This window comes from Bipolaris maydis (genome assembly GCF_028858645.1).
Source record: "Bipolaris maydis strain C4 unplaced genomic scaffold PSV08scaffold_15, whole genome shotgun sequence".
NCBI lineage: Eukaryota > Fungi > Ascomycota > Dothideomycetes > Pleosporales > Pleosporaceae > Bipolaris > Bipolaris maydis.
This window is the reverse complement of record NW_027093871.1, coordinates 185929-209562: the sequence shown is the minus strand read 5'-3', so window position 1 is coordinate 209562 and position 23634 is coordinate 185929. Positions and strand designations below refer to the sequence as shown.

Genomic DNA, 23634 nt, shown 5'->3' with positions numbered 1-23634 from the left:
TGATGGGGCTAGCTGAGATATCAGGTTTGGAGACTTTGTTAGACTCAGATTACTTACCCCATCGCCGTGTCCTTCGATATGAAAATTCAACAGCTGTCTTGGGCAAAAAAGGGAGGATGCATGAGATGGGTTTTGGTGGTATAGATGTCATGAGATAGCCAGCTCGGGATCAGGAGGATTCCTGGGTCTATCTCACTGTACCATATCACGTGACTACTATTCCTAACTGCGGCAACCTACAACATCAAAAATAAATTAGCTTTAGCACTACGTTTTTTAGGAGATTGATTATTCCTCTTGATTTCACAAAGAGATGTTCGATTTTAACTAAGACGATACTCTCTGCGTGTTCGTGGCTGACAAGGCTGAGCTACTGCCGTGGGCGGCGGGGTTGTGCTGCGTCGGTGCCTACGTAGATGATACAAACGCCGAGTTCAGCTTGATCCTTACAAAACACTATCTCACTCATACCTAACTTCATTTTTCTCAAAGCATTTCTGAAGATTTAGTGTTACTTTCCAGGAAGCATCACGCAGATAGTATCGGATGTCTGGCTTCAGAATGATCTCAAATGCAGCAAGTCTTTCACAAAGAAACAAAGTAACCACCAAGCGTATGTCTATTTCTTCTTATGCAGGACGTTAACAAGGTCAATATCTAACAAAAATGCTAGAGCGAACGGCTGTCTGGCGTCGCAGAGCGCTTTTTCTCACTGATCATCATGTGCACCTGGAGAACATTATCAAGAGGAGCCCAAGAGTTCCAGGCACATGCGAATGGGTCATTCATGATGACCGCTACCGTACCTGGCTGGTCAGCAATAACACTCATGTCTCACGGCTGTTATTTATCTCGGGTGATCCCGGCGTGGGGAAGACAACGTTATCAACATTTCTTCTCGAGGAACTGCAGAGACATATTTCAACAATGGGTCATACAGATGTGGTGTTTTTCTTCTGCGATTACAGAGACAACCAGCGCAACACATGTACTGCAGTGCTCTATGGGCTTATAAGACAGATTATCACGAAACGCCCAGGGCTAGAAGAGCAGGTGTATTCACATATTGCAATATTGGAAGAGGTCCATCAAAAACTTGAGAAGCTAGAGAGACCCAAAGAAACGTTGGAGATTCTGAACGTGTTGTGGCAAATCTTTGCTGGATTGGTCACCTCTGTGGAGCTGGGCACGATATTCTGCGTAATTGACGGACTCGATGAGTGCGAGCCAAGTATGTTGGGAGCGCTAACATCGAGAATTAGATATTTATTTGCAAATGGAACTCCACCACAGAGGAGGGGAACTTTCAAGTTGGCGATTTCCAGTCGCTCTACTTACGAACTAGGAAACTTCATGGAGGTACAAGTAGATCAGAGGGACAGGTCCTTTCTTTTAGAGACATTGACACATGTTGCGTCTTTGTTTCTTCACCAGGAAGATTGGGACGGGAATCTGGATCTACCTGCAGATGTAAGAAAACGCCTTGCTTTGTTCGTTCGGTACAACAACGATTGGAACAGGACCACATCAGACAAAGACATTGTTGCAGAAGTAAGGAAACGTCTTGTGGTGTTGGTTCATAATCAGGAAGATTGGAACAGAATTCGGGATATATCAGTGGAAGATATCGTTAAAAAAATAAAGAAATCTCTGGTATTTTTGGCCAATGACGAGAAAATTTGGGACAGGAATCAGGATCCATTCGATCATGAGTCTGATCGAGCTTCTGTTATATCTCAAACGGATTCAATTTGGTCATCAGCATCTCTGGGCTCTGCAGCGACCGGTATCTCAGCTGCTAGTGGCTACAGTGCCATGGAAATTGAAACGGCCACAAACGAGCTACTGCGCATCTTCCTTGAGCACGAACACCTGACGACGCTATATGAAACTGCTCTTAAACGAAATAGCATCGGACCAGATAGACTACAGAGAAATGTTCGGCGGTTACTAAAAGCGTTTGCTCGAGACCTGCAGACGACTGCTGATACAGAGCTTAAAAGACTGGCAGCACGCCTTGTCTCTATCAAGGCTACTTACGTTGCTCGATCAGTGATTGAAAAGCATCAAATTTTACGATTTCTGAATGTAAGAGGAAATCCCAATCCAATGGATTCATACCAGAAAAGTGGTGAAGGCTTGGGCAAGGAAGATGACGAGGACGAGAAGGAAGTGGAGGACAACGACAACGATGAGTACGAGGGAGAAGACCCAGAAAATCACGTCGACGAAGACCTTATTCAAGACTTGTCGGATTTTCGACATTTTTTAACAGACGGGGAAGCCTTTGCGCTATTTCAAAGAAAGCTTGAAGCGTTCGTGCTGAATAAGCCTATCGAAGAAAAGGGCAGCGGGGAGAAAAAGGTACAATTGCCGAATCAGATGCCGAGTCTAGTACCTGAAGTAGATTTTCCTATCGAATTCGAGGAAGGATTCATTGAAGAGCGGTATCATCGGACAATTTTGAGTCGGAGTCAAGCGGCGCTTGAGAACCTGTTGATTGTAGTAGGCTTTTTGGAGCCGCCTCTCGAGCCTGGGATGATTCGTGTGAGATGGAGATGTGTAAGTTGGCATCAGATGTAGATGCGAATTTTCAAGCAATTACTTACAAAATAACAGAGATGTGGGGAAAGCTTCTTCGGTGATGCGACGGAGTACCGTCACAACGGGATCCATGAACTCACTAGCAGGATGAGCCGTTCCACAGGTGCCAATATCACTACAACTTCGTATAGTAAGACATCTACAAACCAAAACTGGAACTTCAAATTACCTAATTGGGTACGACGGTTTACCATCACTTCTTCTTCGGCTAAAGCAGCGGCCCCTAACTCTGGAGGGGGTTTACCGCAGTACAACGCTCGCAACCATTCTGCCCCTTCAACCTCGTCAGCCCCGACTACAAACACACCGACAAATTCAAACGCTAGGCTACATCTTCTAGCCTGTGCGCACCGAAATGAACGGCGGAAGTGCCTTTTACAAGATCCCATCAATTCTGTATCCACGGATCGGGCCTTATTTTGCTTCATGAAACAGCAAATTCGGCGCAATCATAGTCGTTTTCGAAATATCCTAACAATGAGGAGTATACAAGGAATGTTCTTTGTCAAGGTAAGCCCTGGGTCAGCAGGTTCACAACGAAGAAATAGTCTGACACATACAAGTTTCGCCTTCGTATGGGCAACAACGTCGAGGTTAGAGACCATAATCCATGCTGTACCTCAACGAATCCAGCCATTTGTGAGTGCATACCTCCAAAACCAAAGGTCGAACCATCCCAGGACGCCGAATATCGCTGTTCACCAGCTGGCCCTCTCGCAACATGGCCCCCAGTTCTGTCACAAGACTTGATGCATATGCTTTCCTCACCACAATGCATTCATGAAGATGAGACATGGGTTCTCGATCAACTACCAAAAAGAACGGCCGGTGAACTCCGAGCATGCGTAGGGAAACCGGCAGAAGGCTGGGGCATATACTATAAAGAAGGAACTGACTACAACATGATAGCATTCGCTGTTTTTCTCTTAGGTAGTCTGCTTTTCGGTATTTTGTGGGCCGTGCTGAAAAAGGACATTCAGGGTGCGTTTGGGGTTAGCTCTTATGTGATGACGGGAGTTCCCATCTTGTTGACGTGGATGGCGACTCGTGCGGAGAACTTCAGGTAGCTTTTGTACAAACACTGCATATTTTCCCATGTAAAAATCGGTAATATTTTGAGCAAGAACGGTGAAAGGGTATAGAAAGATGTTGGTATTGGAGAAATGGAGGATTAAACAACTCTGCTTTCTCAAACGTAGAGAACTAGTACTTAGGCTGTGTCATGTCCCAACTTAATTGATACGCATTCTGAACTCAAAGCCTTAGCCTTTGAATCATCCATGAGATGTGCTCTAATTCTGTGAAGAAATGTGACTATTCTACTACCTGATAATCTTCAATGACGCGATAAGTGTGACCCACCGCCCGCAACGGACTGTCTCCACTTTCTTGTCCTTCTCTTTTTCTAGATTTCCTGACCATTTCCGAAAAGATAGGTCCAAAACAGTAAGATAGAGTAAAACTAAGGGGATTTCAACCCTCTGTCCTATGCATCCAAAATCGTAATTCCCCAAACTCCCAACCACCCGTTGCAGTTCACCAATCGATAGCATCTTGCCATACCAGATCTGATGATGTATCTGGATTTACTATTATACCCACATCTTCGTGTCCAGAATTCCCCACTGGTCCCAAATGCAACCCTAGTTCACCACATCCGGCAATCTCGCTCCACTCTTTCACCTCAGATAAAACTCATATCAGTCGAGCCACAACGCCCCAAAGCCATAAACTCTTCCCTCTCTTGCTCCCACCCTTCAAACCGATGGAGACGGTACCTCAATAAAATCCCACACAATCCCCTCGGAGTTCCAATCCCTAATCTTAACCCTCTGTCTCACCACACCCCCCATCTCCTGCGCGCAAACCCCCATCGGCAACAGCTTATTCTCCACAAGCACCAACAACACATACCCGCCCTCAGGCCGCTTCCTCGCACAAATGTACTCTGTGTCATTTTGCTTGTCGACCGCGCACCGGATCCAGCCGCGACTATCATACCCCATGTACCGCGCGGAAACCGGGTCGCGGAAGCCCAGCCATCCCCTTCTTTCGACACAGCGCCAGCGGAAGGTGCCGAAGCCGCCGGGTTTGTCGAGGATGATTTCACCATCGAGGAAGGTGATTACTTGGCCTGTGTCGTGGGAGCGGATGATGAATGTGCGGCCGGGCCAGGGGATTGAGGATTGGAAGTTTTCCCATTTTTGGGGGTCCTTGGAGGTGGCCGGGTTTGAGTTTGTTGTTGGGGGAGTGCAGATGGGGGATGTTGTGCAGATGGTTGGGGAAGTGCAGACGGTTGATGTTTCCGAGTCGATGTTGTCGAAGATGATGGGATAGGCTTGGGCCATTTTGTAGTCTACTACTACTACTACTACTATCCGGTGGTCCTGGGTTGGTGTTGTGAAGACTTGATGACTGGGTGCTCTTCACGCGCAAAAGCTCAACTTTTCGCGTGTGTAGTCACACGACAGCTCGAGAAGCTACTCTTTTTGTTGACTTTGTTTATCCGAACATGCAACAAGCATTTATTGGCTATTACAAGGAGAACGATCAAAGTGTTCGTCCTAAGCGCCAAGCCTACCCATGTTAACGTGGCGCACCCACATTGGTTCGTAGGCTGCAGACTACCGTCCACGTTGTGTTTGTGGCGAAGAAAAGAGGGGCCTTTAGCACAAACGAATTCAAAGGTGGAACGATTAGAATCACTCAAGTGGTTAATCTTGGGGTCATAAGCTGAAGGGATGCCCTATCAGAAGTGCGAAGTTGGGTTTGGTTTCCAAAGAGCGGGACCACTAGTACTGTGCGGGGACGCACATCAAGTACACGTACAGCTCTCACTAGTGTCATTGCTTTCTATTTTAGGATTTAAAAAGGGTTCTCGCATTCAAAGAGTGTGCATTACCTTTGCTCATAAACTATCGTACACAACTAACTCTAAATCCTCCAAACAACAGCAACTGCCCAGAAGAAAGATCATCCAGTTCCCCTCGTCTTAATCGGACAAACCTCGCATAACATAACCCAATTGATCATGTCGATAACTCAGATTGCTACACTCATGTCCCCCCAATCTCTGGATCAGGTGTCATCCACGCACGCTCGATATTAACCCTATACGTAGGGTGTCTTCGTGCCGCCGCAGGCCCCTTTGTCCTTTTAAACCCGCTATTTCTCAGACTCTGACGCCTCTCATACCTAGCCATAACAGGTCCTTGTCGCAAGTCCCGTGGCAAAAAATTAGGAACAATTCGAACTCCCGAGCAAGCCATACAATAGGTGATGTACTCCTGTACACTTGGCTTTTTTGGTTTATTACCACAAGGACACATGCGGCCGATACCCTGTTGGCGGCGTTTGAGGACGGTGGCGGCGGAGACGCGCATGGAGCGTCCATGGTCCCGGTTGACATAAAGCCGGGTTCCTTTTATGACGGGCTGGACGCAACTGTGGAGGACGTCTTCGGTCATATGGAAGGGGTTGAAACAAAATTCAAAGAAGAGTATGTCGCGACAGGCATGGCAACAGTCGATTGCAGGAGTATCAACTGTCCATCCTTCGCACATGCAAAGATTTTGATAGCCGTTCGGTGCAGGCCATTGTCGTATATGCGGACTCGATCTAGCATTCATGGGGTTAAGGGTGCCTTGACGTAACCAGTATAGTTCTACTTCGTCATAGATGCAACTGCGACAAAGCTGGCTGCGCATGCCACTTCCAAGATCAACATTGGAATAGCTATTAATGAGTGCACGCTTGTCTGGAAAAGCGGGATGCCCTTCATGCAACCTGCAATTACCGCAAGTTCGAGTTCGATTTTCACCGGCGTGAACACCGTTATTGACGTAAGAATTTGGCGTATTTAAATTCGCGGCCCCCAACCCTGGGCAGACTTGCTCAGTAGCGGCATCGCACTGAATGATCCCTTCTGGATCTCCCTCTCCAAGACAGTGTAAGAAATCAGAGCAATGCCAATCGTCCGTGTCGCCAGGAACAATCACCTGTTGCACAGAGCCAGGCGGCGTAGAGCTAGGGTCCTGGGTTGTTGTCGTACCCGCACTCGATGTCTCTTCGATAATGGTTGTCAGCTGCGGGTTGCTCATTTTAGGGTTAGTGATCGAATGTTATCTTAGTGTTCAACTTGAAAATCACTGTGTTCTAAATAGAGATGCTTTCTGTGTTCAGCATGCGTAGTATATAGTGAACAGTGATGAAAGGTAATCTCAATTCAAAGAAAGATGTCCTTTCATGAGAGAGCCGCCAAAAAATTCCAACAATGTCTTTGTGCAGGATGGATGGCAGCGCTAATCGAGGTCCTAATGATCGAGCAACAAACACCGATTGATCTAGGACCTTGAACAAAGATACCTCCATACAATGACATGCCTATATTTATCTCTTCTAGTGAATCAAGCATCGGAACTGGGCTTAACATTCATTAATCGACGAGTTCGACTATATCGCCGAATTCTTCAAGGAGCCATGGCTCTAGGTCTTTGTAGGCGTCGGGAACTATTTTCTCCTCTGGTAATAGTGAGCAGGCGGTCTCGCCAACAGCTTTTGCCAAGTGTTCTGGGAGTTCTTTAGTAGTTGATGGCTGCTGGTACTTTTTCAATTGGGCGAGGGTAAGATTGTTCTTTCGGGCATCAGGCTTCTTGGTCTTACTGTCGTCCATAATGTTCGCCATCGCATCCGGAAATACGCCGTTGATTCTCGAACTATTTATGAGTCTGTCTGACTGAGAGCGTTGTCTTTCCGCTGGCGACTCATGAGGTTGACAGTGGCCTCCAGTATAAGCAATCCTCGGCAAAACATTGTTCGTGATCTCGTTGACATCTGCGATTCCATCGTCTTTCAAATGCCGCACCTTTTCCGAGCTTTCTTTGTTTGCACAGTCGAGAAAACCTTCCACAGCTTTCTTGGAGTCGAACTCGCCTTCGTTGTTACCTTGTAGGCTATGCGAGTCAGCCAGGCCAACCAGCACGTCTCCGAGTAGTGAGTCATCATCATCAAATGTTTCCGACTCTGGAGAGATACCTAAGGTGATCGCCTCACAATCTGCAAAGTCATTGTACTCTGTTTGGGTATTGCAGTCGGATAACACACTGTCTTGTTGCGGAGGATCAAGAAAATCAATAGGATCGTCAAACTGGATGTTGCCGTAGTCGCTTGAATCGAGGAGTGGTTCTATGATCAAAGGTTCAGAGGAAGAAGCTTTGCCTGAATCACCCTGGTGATAGCAGTATGCAGGCTTCATATGCAAGATTGAATGACTTGCAGAAGACAGATTGCTTCCTTTCATACCTTTTTGAATCTCACCTTTCGCTTCCAAGTCATCCAGAGCTCGGTCCACTTTGTTCCTCTTTTCTTGCTGAGTTAGATCCAACTCTTCAATTTCAATCGAAGCTTTTCTTTTAGGTGCTGCCAGTTGGAGTAGAGTTTGAGTTGTTTTGATTTTTGGAGTCGGGAGCTTCTGTTGCGACTCCATTCGGGGTTCACCTAGCTGAGGGAGTTTGGCCACAGGCTTCTTCTTTGGTGGTTTGTCCATTCCATTCTTACAACACAAGTGCTTGCACGCTTCGCGGTCTTTGCAGGGGTGGTTACATGCCCATTTACCATTTGCAAGCTGCACTGGATCCTGAGCAGTGCCCTTAGCGACAGCTTCGGGTAGCCCTTTAAGGCTTGGAATCTTTCCAACATCTCTGTTGTTGTTGGAATTAGCCTTGGGGGTGTTGCGCTCAACTTTCTCTGCGAGCGGATCGGGATATGCGTCTATATCGTCGAATTCGAGGTCTCCACAAGCAGCTTTCACAAGTGTATCATCATCGAGTTCATCGTCGCCAAAATCATCACGGGTAGTAGAAGCTTTCCAGCTTTCTTTTGCATCCTCCGTGCGTCGTTTCGACATATTGGACTGATGTGGGGCCGATGAATCGAGTCCAGAAGGTTTCGGGATTGGATACATGGATGGAGATATTTGAGGTCTCATAGTGGCGGTGCGCATACTGCCAGCTTCAAAAGGTCAGATGATGTTACTGTGAAAACGAACTTATACACACCTATACCATCACACATGACATGACAGTTTATGGATTGGTCAGAGCTGGTTAAGAGAACCGGGACGGAAAGGCTTTGGCCAGTACCAAGTTTAGAACCACTAGAACAAGATAAGTATCATATAGGCTGAGCGAAGCTTCATACACACCTAATGCGGGCAAAGTGAATCTTACGTCCATCGGATGTTTCCACCAAAAGGCAAACATAGATGAGCTTATTGTTGAAGCGCAGTGGTGGCCGCTCATTCATGAAGCCAATATCTACCTTGATCTGCATTTTGACTCCTTCCAAAATTTTTACGATCTTTGCAATCATTAGCGAGTCCATTAACAGATACAAGGACTTTTCTTACCGTAGAGTGCTGTTCTTGAAGTGAAACACGAAGCTTTGGAAAACACTTGATCTTCTCAAGAATCTGCAGGCCATAAGGTGGGTTTCTTCCAACCACAGCTTCGATCCTATGTGGGTCACAACCCTCGAGATCTTCGATGGATTTGATACCCGCATTGACAAGCTTTCTTACCGCAACCACGCCTAGAGTCTCAATCTGCTTCATTTGAAGCGGGCTATCGTCCCAAGCCTTTGCGCCGAAACTTCGCTCGAGCATTAGAGCACTGTGAATACTGACAGCGTCGCCTAGCACAATTTGGCAGTCAACTATACATCGAATGAGGCTGCCTAAGTTCCTGAACACCATCATTGTTTCTGTTGCGTACTGTGACCTGTGTTTGGCCATGTCGCCATCCCATGAGATATCAGCAGACCCCAGGACAGACTGAATCATGAGCGAAATCTTCTGTGCTGGGAGATCCAAGTTGACAGGGATTGTCCAACGGATTGAAGGTGACTTGTTCAATACTTTGTAGAAGGTCTTTTCGCCTTGCCGGAAACGTATGTTGGAGTATTCCTTAGCTTGTGCAATAGCCGAAAGCTGAGTTTTCCTTAGTTAGCCACATAAGACGGATCGAGGCTATGAGTGACTTACAATCTCCGAGGGAGAAGACTTTGCCTCGAATCCCATGAACAACTTCATTGTCTCAAAATGAACGTAGTACCGCGACATAGCATGTCCAAACTCGGTGCATGTGAAGCGCTCTTCGCTAGAGACTAGATTGCTCTGTTGCAGGAGGTTGACGTCGCGAAAGCAGATATCGTCCACTTGCTCTTCAATACTCTGACCGTTTCTAGACCCCTCAAGTTTGTAATGCGTGGGGTTCTGCTGGAGTCGAACGAAGAGAAAGGTACCTTTGAGCCATCTTCTTGCTGACGGCAAATCGTAGATCGTCCCAAGGCCTATTTCAGCATTCATGTGATCGATCAAGTTAAGGTGGAGTTTGCTTTCTATAATTTCTTGACCAGTAACCATCTGTTCGTATCGTCGGGCCTTTATTTGGCGCGTCATAATAACGGCTACAGCAGTGTCGTCAAACTGAGGGCGGCCCGCGCGACCAAGCATCTGCATCATCTCTAAATCGGAGTATTCCTGGTGTCCTGCTGGCCCCCACGCCATCGTGTTCTTGATGACCACAAGATGGCAGGGCAGGTTGACACCGACAGCGAGTGTAGAGGTACAACAAATGACGCTGATTTCGCCAGCGATGAAGCTTTTCTCAACTTGTACCCGATCTTCTATGTCAAGACCAGCATGATGGAACGCGACACCTGAAGCGATTGTGTCCCTAAGGTCTTTATTCAAAAGCCGGATTGATTTTGATGGTGCTGTCCAGAAGCGATCGTTGTCCATCCTTGAAGACCACCAGCTGGCGATCAGCTTCGCCGTGTTAAGCGTGGAGTTCCTGGTAGCGCAAAACACCATTATCGGTTTACCTTCAGAGTAAGTAGCTATGACATCGTTTATCTTGTTATCAAGCACCTTCTCAAATCCAAATTCATTATTGGCGTTGGACATGTAGCCGCAAACATGCTTCCGCAGTTTCACTGGTCGGAATTCTTCGCCAAAACTCTCGTTCGTGGCCGGAGTATTTGGGTCTGTTGGGCTTTTGCCAAGCCAAGTTGCGATATCATCGAAGTTGGGTACTGTGGCTGAAAGTGCCACAAAGCGAACATTTGTGCCAATAGACTTCATGCGAGATACGACTGCCTCAAGGGTAGCGCCACGGTCTTCTTTGAGTATGTGAACCTCATCAATGAGAAAAACTCTGATGAGTCTCATCAGCTTCTCGTGATCTCTCCACTTCCTAGTCATGCTATCCCATTTCTCAGGCGTCGTAATGATTATGTTCGCGGATTGTACATGTCGCAGGTCCGATATATCGCTATCACCAGTGAGCTCGGCACACTTGAGACCAATCTTGTTGAACTTTGTTTCCCAGTCACGTTGTCGCTCTGAACACAAAGCCTTGGTAGGGGCCTGGTAGACAATCTTGTATTGACCAGTTGAATTGGTAGCAAATGCTCGGCATATGGCAAGCTCGAGAATCACTGTTTTGCCACTTCCTGTTGGAGATGCGAGAACAAAATTGTTATCAGAACGAAAGACCGTATCGAAACACTTCGACTGCACCGCATTGAACGTCGGGTAAGGGAATATTGTCCGAAGCCGATCTGGCAAGGTCGCGACCGGGACAAGACGGATGCCCTGGCACATAGGAGGGGCATGCAGTGCGGTCACGAGAGATTCTTGTAATTCCCCAGGGCTTTTCCCCCAATGGCAAGGAGATTCTTGTTCATTTCCTGGATCCAGGGACGGCAGTTTCCCAGGGACACGTTCTCGAAATTTGGCAGACATGATTTGCCCATGATGTCGCTGATATCCGTGTGCTTTAAGCTCTATGGTGTGCCGTCGGGTATCCCTGGACGTCTGGGTCCCTGAACCGTATTTCGCAGTAGATGCGCTGGCGTGCTTTAAGCGGCGCTGACTTGCTTTGAATGCTGGGCTGGAGGACTGGTCAATTTGGGGGTCGTGACTCGAATCTTGGAATTGCGCAGAATTGTAGGCAAACCAACCTCGAAGGTAGTTAGCACAGCCATTAGTTACCGGACTTTATCTGTAGTACTCACTTAATTGGCTTCCCATGTCTTGCTCAATATGGGGTCGGTGTTCATCTGGCAAGTCAATAACTCTATATTGTGTGTAGGTAGTGTATGCTTACCTTGATTTTGATGTGCATAGTTGCCACGGACACCATACGAGGGTTGTGATAGGGCGGGCGCAAACGACAATCTCTCATTGTCATGCGTGGCCTGCGGCTGTCGGTCTGAATACGACTGCTGAAGCAACCTCTCATCTAAAACTGTTAGTCTTCTGGCTTTAGACAGACATGGTCATGTGCGTACCAAAAGAATCGAGCTGAGATCCTACGCCGTTGGCATAGTCGTCTTCAACGGTGTCGTACATGGGATCATCATATCGGGTCACACGATAGCGATCTCGAGGAGTAGTTAGGCGGGCCGGTTGCTTGATTTGAGGTTGAAGGATGTTATAACGCGACACACGTCGCGAGCTACCTGGTTGCTCTTGGTGATAGAAGCGCTCGCCCATTCTGAATGCAGAAATCAGTGATAGATCCGTTTGGAACGAGGCAACAAAAGTGAAGTTATGCTTTGAAATTGCGGGAAGTTCTTGGTATAGCGTGTCAGGTGAGAAAAGTGGTTGCGGAAGTGGAAGGCACCATGGAGGAAGCGGCGACTACCGGAATTGGATAGCATTCATAGAACATCTTGACCCTCGTGAGCCGACCAAAGTCGTTTGTTGTATACTCTACTACTTTGATGAAACCATGCTCTCACAATGCTGCTTCCTTGTTATTGCATAGCTTGGTCGTATCGCATTTGGCCAAGCGTTAGTAAAGAATAAGGCCGTGCCAAACAAGCAGCTGTCTGTACACGTTATCTCGCCAATTGACGTCACTAGACATCGTTAACAAGCCCATCTTTGTGTTTTAAAGAGTCTTGTTGTTCTGTCTCATGGAAATCTATAAAATGTACGGTGCTTAGTCTTCAAGCTTCTCGTTTGTGGGAGTGTCGTTCTATCGTCGGCGATCCAGGTGATGGCTTGTGAGACCTGTCACAGCTTGACGGACTTGGTGGTACATTGTCGTACCCGCGTTCTTCGTAAGGCCGCTCGACCGTAGTTTTCTGAAAATCGGCAATCTTCACTGCCGATTGCTGCATCCCCCGCTCTGGTTTTGTGTAAAGATAAGTCGCAAACAAGACGATGCATGTTCCCAGGAAAAACTGCAATTCATCAGTATCGACAAACCAGCATTTCGCCGCGTACTTACTGATTGCGTCACCTTGAAGTCGAAAAAGTATACGCTAGCAATGCAGCTGAGAAGGATGGAGATGGAGGTTGCAAAATTCTTGGCAATGTTGTCGGCATAGTTTATGACCAATGCGACAATTACACCACCAGCTGCCTGGAACCCGATGGCAGTCCACACCACCCAGTTGTAGCCAACGAAGAATCCAGTCTTCGCTATGACCTCTCCATCCTTCCAAATCACGCCTAAGAACAGTGACGGAAATAACGACCAGAAGGAAAGCTGGCAGTTGCGCACCCATAATGTTGTAGTTTTGCCACTCGTTGAGTCCTTCAGAATCTTTTCAAACAATACTCCTGCTAGGCCTGATAGTGCGCATGAGATAAGAACGGCAAAGAGCCCCACTCGTCTATTCATATGCGGTACTTGCGACGCGCGATCTTCATGAATTCCCTCGTAAGATCCAGATCGCTTCGCCATTCGTGCTGCAACGTTATGGCCAAGACTGTGAAGCTGTTCAAGAGTCTTTGTCCAGGGTGTGGATCCTGTTGCCGGTACATCTGGTTGCGATAATGCTTGGGGTACTTGGATAATGGAGACGCCGACAATGAGCAGCAGCAGAGAGAGCCACTTTCGTGCCGAAAGCGTTCTTCCTAACAACAGGACACTGAATATGGCTGTTGTCAGAATCTTGAGCTGGTAGGTGACCTGGAATGTTGCTGCATCCAAGTTGCTGACAGCCAAGTATTGAAGATTATTCTGTATGGTGTATATGACGGCGGGTACTGCAAGCTTCCAACTTTCATTGGTGAATATAGCGGTCGTCAAGGTGCGCGAGAGCGTTGCGATCGTAGTGTTCGATGGAAGTGATTTTGACATCTCGTACATTGCCTATTGAATTGTCAGCATATGGCCCAACACCTAGTTTCTCCAGACGCATTCGTACCATAGTCAAACTAATAGTCAGCTTGATCACTTCATTCAAGAAGACACTTGTACTTGTGTGGTATCTTTGCCCTCCAGCCAAAGGCATGATTCTCGAGTAATGCATGATCTGATTCGCGTTAGCCGTGGCATGGTCATGCTTCCAGTCGACCCCAATTTCCATGCCTCTTTTCAGTCAGGCTAAGTTTGTTGTTCGGATTGTCGGATGTTCATACCAGAATGAGGGCCGAGTTCTGGACTGTCAACTGCGCAGCCGTTAGCTTACCTTGGGCATGTACAATCAAGCCGCATGTCTAGTTACCGTGACCAGAGAAAGGTGCTTCATCGACACCCCGCCCAGCGTTCCGGATGCAGTTCTCACCACCATCGTGTCTTCCAAAGTGCGTGGTCGTTCCTGAAATATGCAGGCCAGTACAGCACATGAGTGGTGAGCGCGGGTTATAGTAGTATGCGAAAGGACGACAAAAGGAAAGTAGGTTTCCAGAACCTAGAACTGGCGCTGGTTGAAAGCATCTGGACTGCGTACAGCCGCATATTTCCGCGCCGAGTCCCCTAACTCCACGCGCGCTAATGCAGGCAATACGACAGGGGATGACCTAGCGCCGATCGTAGCTTGGCGGTCTTGCATCTGCGTGGAGGCTGCACCCAAACCCTACACCTGCCCTTCTTTGTTGAATCGCGAACGAAGCGATTTTTAGGAAAAGCTTATCCGCTATTGCCATTGTCTCATGACTCCTCTTCCTTGTTGTGCAACACTCCTCTCGGCGTCTGAGGACCGCCATAGATCCCAATACGAAGAACACGATGTGCTGACGTTTCTTTTGCCAGGTTACAATACCAAAAGCGAATAGATCATCATGACACGTGAAAGAACGTTCATAATTAGGCACTGCTTGCCATACTACGTATTGCTATTCCAGTCATGAAATCGACAGGTAAAACGTAACTTAATCGTCCTTTAGATATGATTCGTGTACGGACATATATAGCCTGGACAGTGTGTAGAATCAGGCTTTGTCCAGATACGTGCAACCTGCAAAATGCATACCCAAAAACAATGCATTTCCAAGAGGAAGGTCAACGACAAGGTAACGCTAAGGCACAATGAAGTGATTAGACTAGACCTCGTCATACATGGGTGCAGACTGAAGAATACTTCTTGAAAGACGAATTTGAAGCGGATAAACCAGTGTTAAAGTAAGCTGCAAGACGAAGTTCTGATTGCAGCCTACTCTCTACCTTTAGTGGGTCCCTAGAATTCTTACGGAATTTCAACATGTCAGAAAACCCGTTAAAAGTCCAATATAGAACTGTATCATTAAAGGGTCAGAGGATGAAACATGTTTTGTCATCAATCCCGTAAGCGAGTGTCGATTATCCTCGTTCAAAAGTGCCAAGGACGGCCATGGTTGCAGTCGCATAACACACACACATACACTTCACTCTCTACGCATGTATTCACCACTCAACACCTCCCGAAAAGAGATACGCTTACTGCATATCCACCCTGGTAATTGGAATGATGGCATCGAATGTCATATGGAAACTGTATCCTTGAAAGATTACCCCAAGTTTCAAGCCATCTCATACGTATGGGGCGATACGACAAATAAATTATCCATCACGGTCGACGGGAAAAATCTGGCGGTAACTCAGAATGTAGTCACTGGCCTTCAAAGACTCCGCGCTACAGGAGAGACACTGGCACTCTGGCTCGATGCAGTGTGCATCAATCAGTCAGATATTCACGAACGATCCGAGCAAGTGCAGTGCATGAGGGAAATATACAGTTCCGCCGACGAAGTTTTCATATGGCTAGGTTACGGCCGCAACTTGCACTCTCCCTCGGAGCAGCCAGATATTGTCAGATGGACTGGTGAAGACGAAGATTTGGAAATTGTCGACTCGTATTTCAAGCAAGGAACATTGCAGAACAGTCCAAATGAAGAGGGCAACGAAACTGAAGACGTAGTCGGCCTCTTCGTTTACATGAAACTTCGAGCCATGAACAAACACGTTCATGAAATACCTTTTTTTGATGTTAAAGGAGGTAAACTTCAAGCTGGACAATCATGGTTAGCCATCATCCAGGCTATGCACACGCTGAGCAGCCATCCTTGGTGGACGCGGATTTGGGTCGTCCAAGAAACAATACTCGCTCGGAAAGCAACCGTCTTATACGGCAAGATTACTGTACCCTGGACTCTGGTTGGAGAATCTACCCGCGCTGCTGCACGCCACATTCATTGTTGCGGTGATCTGCACCAAGCACGAGGGGGGCGCGAACTGCGCGCCATTGTCGAGTTGAGAAAGGCCAGGTACGACGATCTGGAGTGGCTGAGGGCTGCAAGAGCACAAAAGAAAAAATTAAGCCTGTACCAGGTCATGAGTCGGACATACTCGCGCAACGCAACAGATGTCCGGGACGAAGTGTTTGGGGTACTGGGATTGGTCACTGACTGGCTTGGTCAGTCGCCTTTGATTCCCGACTACGATTTGTCTCCGTGCGAAGTCTTCATGCGCGTAGTTACCAAGCACATCCAGAGCACTCTTTCATTGCATATATTGATGGGCACGACTCGAACTGGAATACCCCATGTACCGTCGTGGGTCACACAAAGGGGCCGTACCTCGCAGAGTTCTAGCTCAGCAACTGGGTATAGAATTAACCGCGCGGTGCTATTTTCTGCAGCGGGCGGTCGCCCAGCCAGCGTCAGACGAGCGAGTAATGTCTTGATTACAGACGCCTTCGAACCATCTCTCACCGTTTCGCAAGTGGGTTCAACTTTGCCAGGAAACCATAATTGGCGCGAATTAATCGATTGCATCGCATCGTGGCGCCACATGGCCCAACTCGAAAATCCAACAGACCACACCCTCGGCCTAAAGAACCCTCAAAACGAGGCATTTTGGCGTACAATCATTCACGATTCATGGCAACCACAACGCATGAATTCAGTCGATATCCTTTCCGCCCAACTCGACTTTAGTGGTGAGGTATTCACTGCATACCGGCGATGTGGCGACACCGATGTCAACCGTATCGCAGAGGGCTTCTGGGACTGGGCTCAATCCCAGGCAAAAGGCGACTTGAAGAAAAGCGAAGAGCATACTAGCAGTATGAATGAGATCAAGGCGTTTTACCACTCTCTACTAGGCGCAATACTTGACCGGCGCTTTTTTATCGCCAGCAATGGCTGCATGGGAATGGGCCCGCCTGAGATGCAGCCCGGTGATAGCATTGTTATCTTGCTGGGAAGCACAGTGCCATTTTGTATTCGTGCCATGCAAGATGCGCCTAATGGCAACTACAGACTCGTCGGTGATGCATATGTACATGGCCTTATGGACGGGGAAGGCGTTCCGAACGACTGTGAAGAGAAGATTGTCCAGATACATATCCATTAAGCGATCTTACTATTAATTGAGTGTTTGATTTTTTTTCTACTTCACATAAAGATAGCATGTACACACTTTTCAACTCAAAAAGGGCGGAAAGGCCCTTGGGAATAGAACGCGATGTCCTGCTGTGTGGTCCAGACCCAGGGCATGGATTCCCCATACCAAGCGCTAAAATTTACATCGCTCATCGATATTACTGAGCCGCAGCGTGGAGATTTAGTAAGGTACTTCTAGACGGGCCTAGGGCCTAGGCGGGTGCGAGGCCAAGATGTCAAGCACTTCTTAGCGTTGGCTTGCTGAACTATGACGCAATTGGAAAGTTCCCACCTCACGTCATGTTAGGAGATGATTCTACTTTTCTTTCATCATCCCCTTTGATTCGTCTCCACATCAAATTTTGACAATGCTATGATTAGGTTTAATCACAAACGAAAGATACAGATACATGGAATACGCTGTACCAAACGCGTTGAAGAGGTAGAGCACGTAGGGGTCAATCAATCTCTGCAAACGCGTTGAATGCAAATCCGCACCCCGCGGACACCTAGTGTTTTCACAAGCGGCCCAGAAATCGATCTCTCTTCAGCCTGGTGATTTCGATGATCTTTCGATCCCATAGCTTCGGCAACTGGCAAGCGCCGACGCGAATGCGACGCTGAAGCGCCTCTACCACTCACACGTTAACATGACATCACCACTTTCGCTCTCGACTATTGCGCGAACCAACGCGTCGCCAGAATACGAGTGCCAACACGGAATTGGACAAGCAACTTGGCGCTGTAATTGATGTCTGCTCCATGTGGTTCTTATACCTTCTCTTCTGACTCCCCCTGAATTCGGCCAGTTTTTGCGGATTGTTTTTTTTTTCAAATTCTATGTTAGCCATCAAGGTTGACGTTTGACACTTGACTATTGTGTTGGGGGGATCCATTTCTGCGGTACTTACGCTACGAACGTTTAATTCGTTGTCCATCCCTGGGCTACGAGAGCCGTCGTAATGGCTTCGAACGATGGCCTCCCAACTCCATCACATATCCCTGGCGGTTGGGTAGAGACACCCGCAGGTACTATTCGACATGAATCATACATCGGGTCACGACAACAAACCGATGGCGGCTCAGCCACACCGGGCGTTACAGACACAAGGAATACTGAGAATACATTCATTTCCAGTGCCTTGCACACCACCAGTCAGAGCTTCTATGGGAAGGACAACCCGGAATCATCATCAGAATCGAGCGACTCAACTGCAGTGCCATCGCCTGGTCCGACGTCACAGAATGCAGTCCACACGCATGCAAGTCAAGAAGGGCTCAATGGAAACACAGAATCACAGAATCATAGTCCAAACAAGGGTTACCTGCAGACAGCGGCGTCGGGAACGCCCATGGAACAGCAAGTTGTACTTGAAGACGACTCATCCGACTCTGAACATGAAGGTTCATCCGAAAAGCGTACGCGAGAAGACAAACGCCCTGGCTTGCAATCCAGAAACTCCAAACCAATGACCGAAGATGACCTTTTCCGCGTACTCTCTCGACGGAAAACAAGTCAAAGTAACGGTCTCAGCAAATCCAACACTGGCCACAGCGCCGAAGAAGAAGACGAAATCAACAAACTAATGTCGAAGATGTTTGGGCGCACAAGACAAGAAGCGTCAGAAGAGGAGAAGACTAGACACCAGGGCGTCATCTTCAAGCACTTGACAGTAAAGGGTATGGGCATCGGCGCTGCACTCCAACCAAGCGTCGGCTCCCTCTTCCTCGACCCCGTCCGCTTCGTCAAGAACCTTTTCACCAAAGGCCCAAGGAAAGCCGCAGGAAAGCCGCCCGTACGAACCCTCCTCGACGACTTCTCCGGCTGCATACGACCTGGCGAGATGATTCTTGTTCTCGGGTACCGTTTCTCCCTCCTCTTACCATAACACCAACACACACACGCTAACAGTGGATACAGACGCCCCGGCGCCGGTTGCTCCACCTTCCTCAAGATCATCGGCAACCAACGCTACGGCTTCGAAGACATCACGGGCGATGTAACGTACGGCGGCACGGATGCGGACGAGATGAGTAAAAAGTATCGCAGCGAGGTGCTGTATAACCCCGAAGACGATCTCCACTATGCGACGCTGAAGGTCAAGGATACGCTCAAGTTTGCGTTGAAGACTCGGACGCCGGGCAAGGAGTCACGCAAGGAAGGGGAGAGTAGGAAGGATTATGTGAATGAGTTTTTGAGGGTGGTGACGAAGCTGTTTTGGATTGAGCATACGCTTGGGACGAAGGTGGGGAATGAGGTACGTATTCCATTTGCTATGAAAGCCTATGGGATGTCCACTGACCCTATATGCTTGTTGCTGTAGCTCATACGCGGCGTATCCGGCGGCGAGAAAAAACGCGTCTCCATCGCCGAAGCCATGGTGACAAAAGCGTCGGTCCAATGCTGGGACAACAGCACCCGCGGCCTCGACGCCAGCACCGCCCTCGAATACGTCCAGAGTCTGCGTTCTCTAACCAACATGGCCCAAGTCTCCACCGCCGTCGCCCTCTACCAGGCAGGCGAGTCGCTCTACCAACTTTTCGACAAAGTCCTCCTCATCCACGAAGGGCGATGCTGCTACTTTGGCCCCACGGAAAAAGCAGAATCCTACTTTAAAAACCTGGGGTTTGAAAAGCCAGAGCGCTGGACCACGAGCGATTTCCTCACCTCCGTCACCGACGACCACGAGCGCCAGGTCAAGCAGGGCTGGGAAGACCGCATCCCGCGTACGGGCGCGGCCTTTGGCGAAGCCTTCGCCGCCAGCGAGCAGGCGGCCAACAATCTCGCTGAGATCCAGGAATTCGAAAAAGAAACGCAGCGCCAGGCGGAAGAAAGAGCAAATGCAATGACGAAAGCAACAAAGAAGAAGAACTTTACCATTTCCTTCCCTGCGCAGGTCATGGCGTGCACGAAGCGCCAGTTCCTCGTCATGATTGGGGATCCGCAGTCTCTTGTGGGTAAATGGGGTGGAATCCTGTTTCAAGCGCTGATTGTTGGGTCGCTGTTTTATAACCTGCCTAACACGGCCGAGGGAGTGTTTCCACGCGGTGGTGTCATTTTCTTCATGCTGCTGTTCAACGCGCTGCTCGCCTTGGCTGAACTCACAGCTGCGTTTGAATCACGCCCGATTCTGCTGAAGCACAAGAGTTTCTCGTTTTATCGCCCGGCGGCGTATGCGATTGCGCAGACGGTCATCGACGTGCCGCTCGTCCTTATCCAAGTGGTGATTTTCGACATTGTTGTGTACTTCATGGCGAATCTTTCGCGGACGGCGTCTCAGTTTTTTATCTCGCTGCTTTTCCTGTGGATCATTACCATGACGATGTATGCGTTTTTCCGTGCTATCGGCGCGTTGGTGGGGTCCTTGGATGTCGCGACTCGGATTACTGGTGTTGCTATCCAGGCACTGGTTGTGTATACGGGATATCTGATACCGCCTGCGAAGATGCATCCGTGGTTTTCGTGGCTGCGGTGGATAAATCCTATTCAGTATGGGTTTGAAGGGCTGCTGGCGAACGAGTTTTACAACTTGGATATTCAGTGCGTGCCGCCGTTTATCGCGCCGCAGGTTCCGGGGGCTGAGGAGCAGTATCAAGCCTGCGCTATCCAGGGTAACAGACCCGGATCTCTTACCGTGGCTGGCTCGGATTACATTGAGGCGGCGTTTGGATACTCGCGGACTCATCTGTGGCGCAACTTTGGATTCATCTGCGCATTCTTCATTTTCTTTGTGGCACTCACTGCTCTGGGTATGGAGATGCAGAAGCCCAACAAAGGGGGTGGTGCAGTCACCATTTACAAGCGTGGCCAGGTTCCAAAGACGATTGAAAAAGAGATGGAGACCAAGACACTGCCCAAGGATGAAGAAGCTGGAAATGGCGAGCCGGTCACGGAGAAGCACTCTGCAGACGGTAATGGCGAGTCTGATGCAACTGCCGGAGGTGTCGCAAAGAATGAAACAATCTTCACATTCCAGGACATCACTTACACGATTCCGTACGAGAAGGGTGAGCGGACATTGTTAAAGGGAGTGCAGGGCTATGTCAAGCCCGGCAAGCTTACAGCGCTGATGGGAGCCTCTGGCGCGGGAAAAACGACTTTGCTGAACACGCTTGCTCAACGGATCAACTTTGGCGTTGTACGCGGAGATTTCCTGGTGGACGGTAAGCCGCTTCCTGCCTCTTTCCAGCGTTCGACTGGCTTTGCAGAGCAGATGGATGTGCACGAATCGACGGCAACAGTACGCGAGGCACTGCGCTTCTCTGCGAAGCTACGGCAACCAAAGGAGGTGCCGATTGAGGAGAAGTACGAGTATGTGGAGAAGATTATTGATCTGCTCGAGATGCGCGACATTGCTGGTGCGGCTATTGGCGTTACTGGATCGGGCTTGAATCAAGAGCAGAGGAAACGGTTGACGATTGGTGTGGAGCTTGCCAGCAAGCCTGAGTTGCTCATGTTTCTCGATGAACCCACGTCTGGTCTTGACTCTGGCGCTGCGTTCAACATTGTCCGGTTCTTGCGCAAGCTTGCCGATGCGGGACAAGCCATTCTGTGCACGATTCACCAGCCCAGCGCTGTGCTCTTTGAGCACTTTGATCAGCTTCTACTTCTCAAATCTGGCGGTCGCACAGTATACTTTGGTGAGCTGGGTCACGACTCGCAGAAGCTCATCAAGTACCTCGAAGGCAACGGCGCAGACAAGTGTCCACCTAATACCAATCCAGCCGAGTACATGCTCGAAGCCATTGGCGCGGGTAACCCCGACTACAAAGGCCAAGACTGGGGCGATGTGTGGGAGCGGTCCCGCGAGAATGAAAGCTTGACAAAGGAAATCCAAGACATCACTGCCAGCAGGCGGAATGCCTCGAAGAACGAAGAAGCACGCGACGATCGAGAATACGCAATGCCGTATACTCAGCAATGGCTTAGCGTTGTCAAGCGCAACTTTGTGGCCATCTGGCGAGATCCGCCCTACGTGCAAGGAATGGTGATGCTACACATCATCACCGGTCTCTTCAACGGTTTCACGTTTTGGGACCTGGGTCAGAGCCAAATCGACATGCAGTCGCGGCTGTTTTCGGTGTTCATGACGCTGACGATAGCGCCGCCGCTGATTCAGCAGTTGCAACCTCGGTTCATCAACATTCGGGGCATCTACAGTGCGCGAGAGGGTAGTGCTAAGATTTACTCTTGGACGGCCATGGTGTGGGGCACAATACTCAGCGAGCTGCCGTATCGTATTGTCTCGGGAACGATTTACTGGTGCTGCTGGTACTTTCCGCCTGGATTCCCGCGGGATACGTACACGGCGGCGAGCGTGTGGCTGTTTGTCATGCTGTTTGAGGTATTTTACCTCGGTTTCGGACAAGCCATTGCGTCGTTTTCTCCAAACGAACTGCTGGCATCGCTGCTTGTGCCGCTGTTCTTCACCTTTATTGTGTCTTTCTGCGGCGTTGTTGTTCCGTATGCGGGACTGCCGACGTTCTGGCAGAGCTGGATGTACTGGCTGACACCGTTCAAGTACCTGTTGGAGGGATTCCTGGCACTGCTAGTGCAGGGGCAAGAGATCCGGTGCGCCACCAACGAGCTGGCTATTTTCCCGCCACCACCTGGGCAGGATTGTCAGAGCTATGCTGGGCAGTTTGCGCAGCAATCGGGCGGCTACGTGGAGGTGCAGCCTAACGGTGATTGTGGCTTCTGTCAATATGCAACTGGAGAGGCGTTTGCTGCGTCATTCAATGTTTTCCCGCAGTACATTTGGAGAGACTTTGGTAAGTGGCAGCTGTGTTTTTTTCTTTCTTGATTGTGATGCATGCTGACATGGGCACAGGGATTATGTGGGCATACATCTTCTTCAATTTTGCAGTCGTGTTCGTGTGCACTTGGCTGTATCTTGGGGGTCTGCGGCAGATAAAGGACAAGTTTAGCGCATCTGCACGCAAACAGAAGAAGGAGGCACGGCGGGAGAGGGCGAGGACGGAAAAGGGAGACGCAGCGTGAGGGTGAAGGGGTAGCAGCGGCGCAATGGTTGAGTGTCGTGTGTCGTGTGTGGTTGTTGGCTGAGTGGGACCTCGGGAAAAGTCGTAGCGCACCCGCGGCCGGAACGTGCAAGGCTGGGCTGATGGGCTGGGTATGCATTTTCCCCGCAAAACACTTTTGTGGGCTTCTAGAGCAGGCCACGGCTCAGTGCGCTCCATCACGCGCCGTACCTGTTAGTCACGAATAGCATTCCAATACTGCAAAATCCATGATCCCTACTGCGCACGTCATGCACGCTGGCCGCTGTCAGTTGTCTGCCAGCTGGCCACGTGTTGCCGAGGGCTATATTTTTGCATCCAAAGTCCAAAAGATGAAAAGAAAAAAAAAGTAA

At 49.0% G+C, this 23634-nt stretch overlaps 6 protein-coding genes across 6 annotated transcripts; 3 read left to right on the top strand and 3 right to left on the bottom strand.

The window, feature by feature from the left end:
• Positions 1-578: 578 nt before the first annotated feature.
• Positions 579-3671, top strand: PSV08DRAFT_230177 (uncharacterized protein; the record flags this gene model as incomplete). Its single annotated transcript, XM_066092254.1, has 4 exons — positions 579-613; positions 674-2562; positions 2620-3114; positions 3168-3671. The coding sequence occupies exons 2-4, from the start codon at positions 928-930 to the stop codon at positions 3669-3671; spliced, it is 2634 nt and encodes an 877-aa protein (XP_065948111.1). The 5' UTR covers positions 579-613; positions 674-927.
• A 708-nt stretch (positions 3672-4379) lies between these two features.
• PSV08DRAFT_159605 (uncharacterized protein) lies at positions 4380-4856 on the bottom strand (the record flags this gene model as incomplete). The annotated part of the gene is made up of 1 exon (XM_014225373.2): positions 4380-4856. A coding segment is annotated over one exon (477 nt), but the record flags the coding sequence as incomplete, so codon positions are not given.
• Positions 4857-5523: 667 nt separating this feature from the next.
• On the bottom strand, positions 5524-6825 carry PSV08DRAFT_209442 (uncharacterized protein). Its single transcript, XM_014225372.1, has one exon. It carries the CDS (start codon positions 6702-6704, stop codon positions 5661-5663), a length of 1044 nt encoding a protein of 347 aa, XP_014080847.1. The 5' UTR covers positions 6705-6825; the 3' UTR covers positions 5524-5660.
• Positions 6826-7039: 214 nt separating this feature from the next.
• On the bottom strand, positions 7040-14242 carry PSV08DRAFT_230169 (nucleotide-sugar transporter-domain-containing protein; the record flags this gene model as incomplete). The annotated part of the gene is made up of 13 exons (XM_014225371.1): positions 14128-14242; positions 14042-14071; positions 13828-13935; positions 12903-13772; positions 12722-12855; positions 11956-12161; positions 11805-11912; positions 11406-11625; positions 9644-11315; positions 9011-9589; positions 8807-8961; positions 8657-8758; positions 7040-8606 (listed from the first exon to the last, which is right to left on the bottom strand). Exons 1-13 carry the CDS (start codon positions 14191-14193, stop codon positions 7040-7042), a joined length of 5817 nt encoding a protein of 1938 aa, XP_014080846.1. The 5' UTR covers positions 14194-14242.
• Positions 14243-14866: 624 nt separating this feature from the next.
• Positions 14867-17234, top strand: PSV08DRAFT_412226 (heterokaryon incompatibility protein-domain-containing protein; the record flags this gene model as incomplete). Its single annotated transcript, XM_014225370.1, has 4 exons — positions 14867-14914; positions 14971-15023; positions 15072-15185; positions 15242-17234. The coding sequence occupies 4 exons, from the start codon at positions 14867-14869 to the stop codon at positions 17232-17234; spliced, it is 2208 nt and encodes a 735-aa protein (XP_014080845.1).
• A 991-nt stretch (positions 17235-18225) lies between these two features.
• On the top strand, positions 18226-23525 carry PSV08DRAFT_365616 (ABC-2 type transporter-domain-containing protein; the record flags this gene model as incomplete). The annotated part of the gene is made up of 4 exons (XM_014225369.1): positions 18226-19124; positions 19185-19521; positions 19588-23035; positions 23095-23525. The coding sequence occupies 4 exons, from the start codon at positions 18226-18228 to the stop codon at positions 23262-23264; spliced, it is 4854 nt and encodes a 1617-aa protein (XP_014080844.1). The 3' UTR covers positions 23265-23525.
• Between the last annotated feature and the right edge of the window lie 109 nt (positions 23526-23634).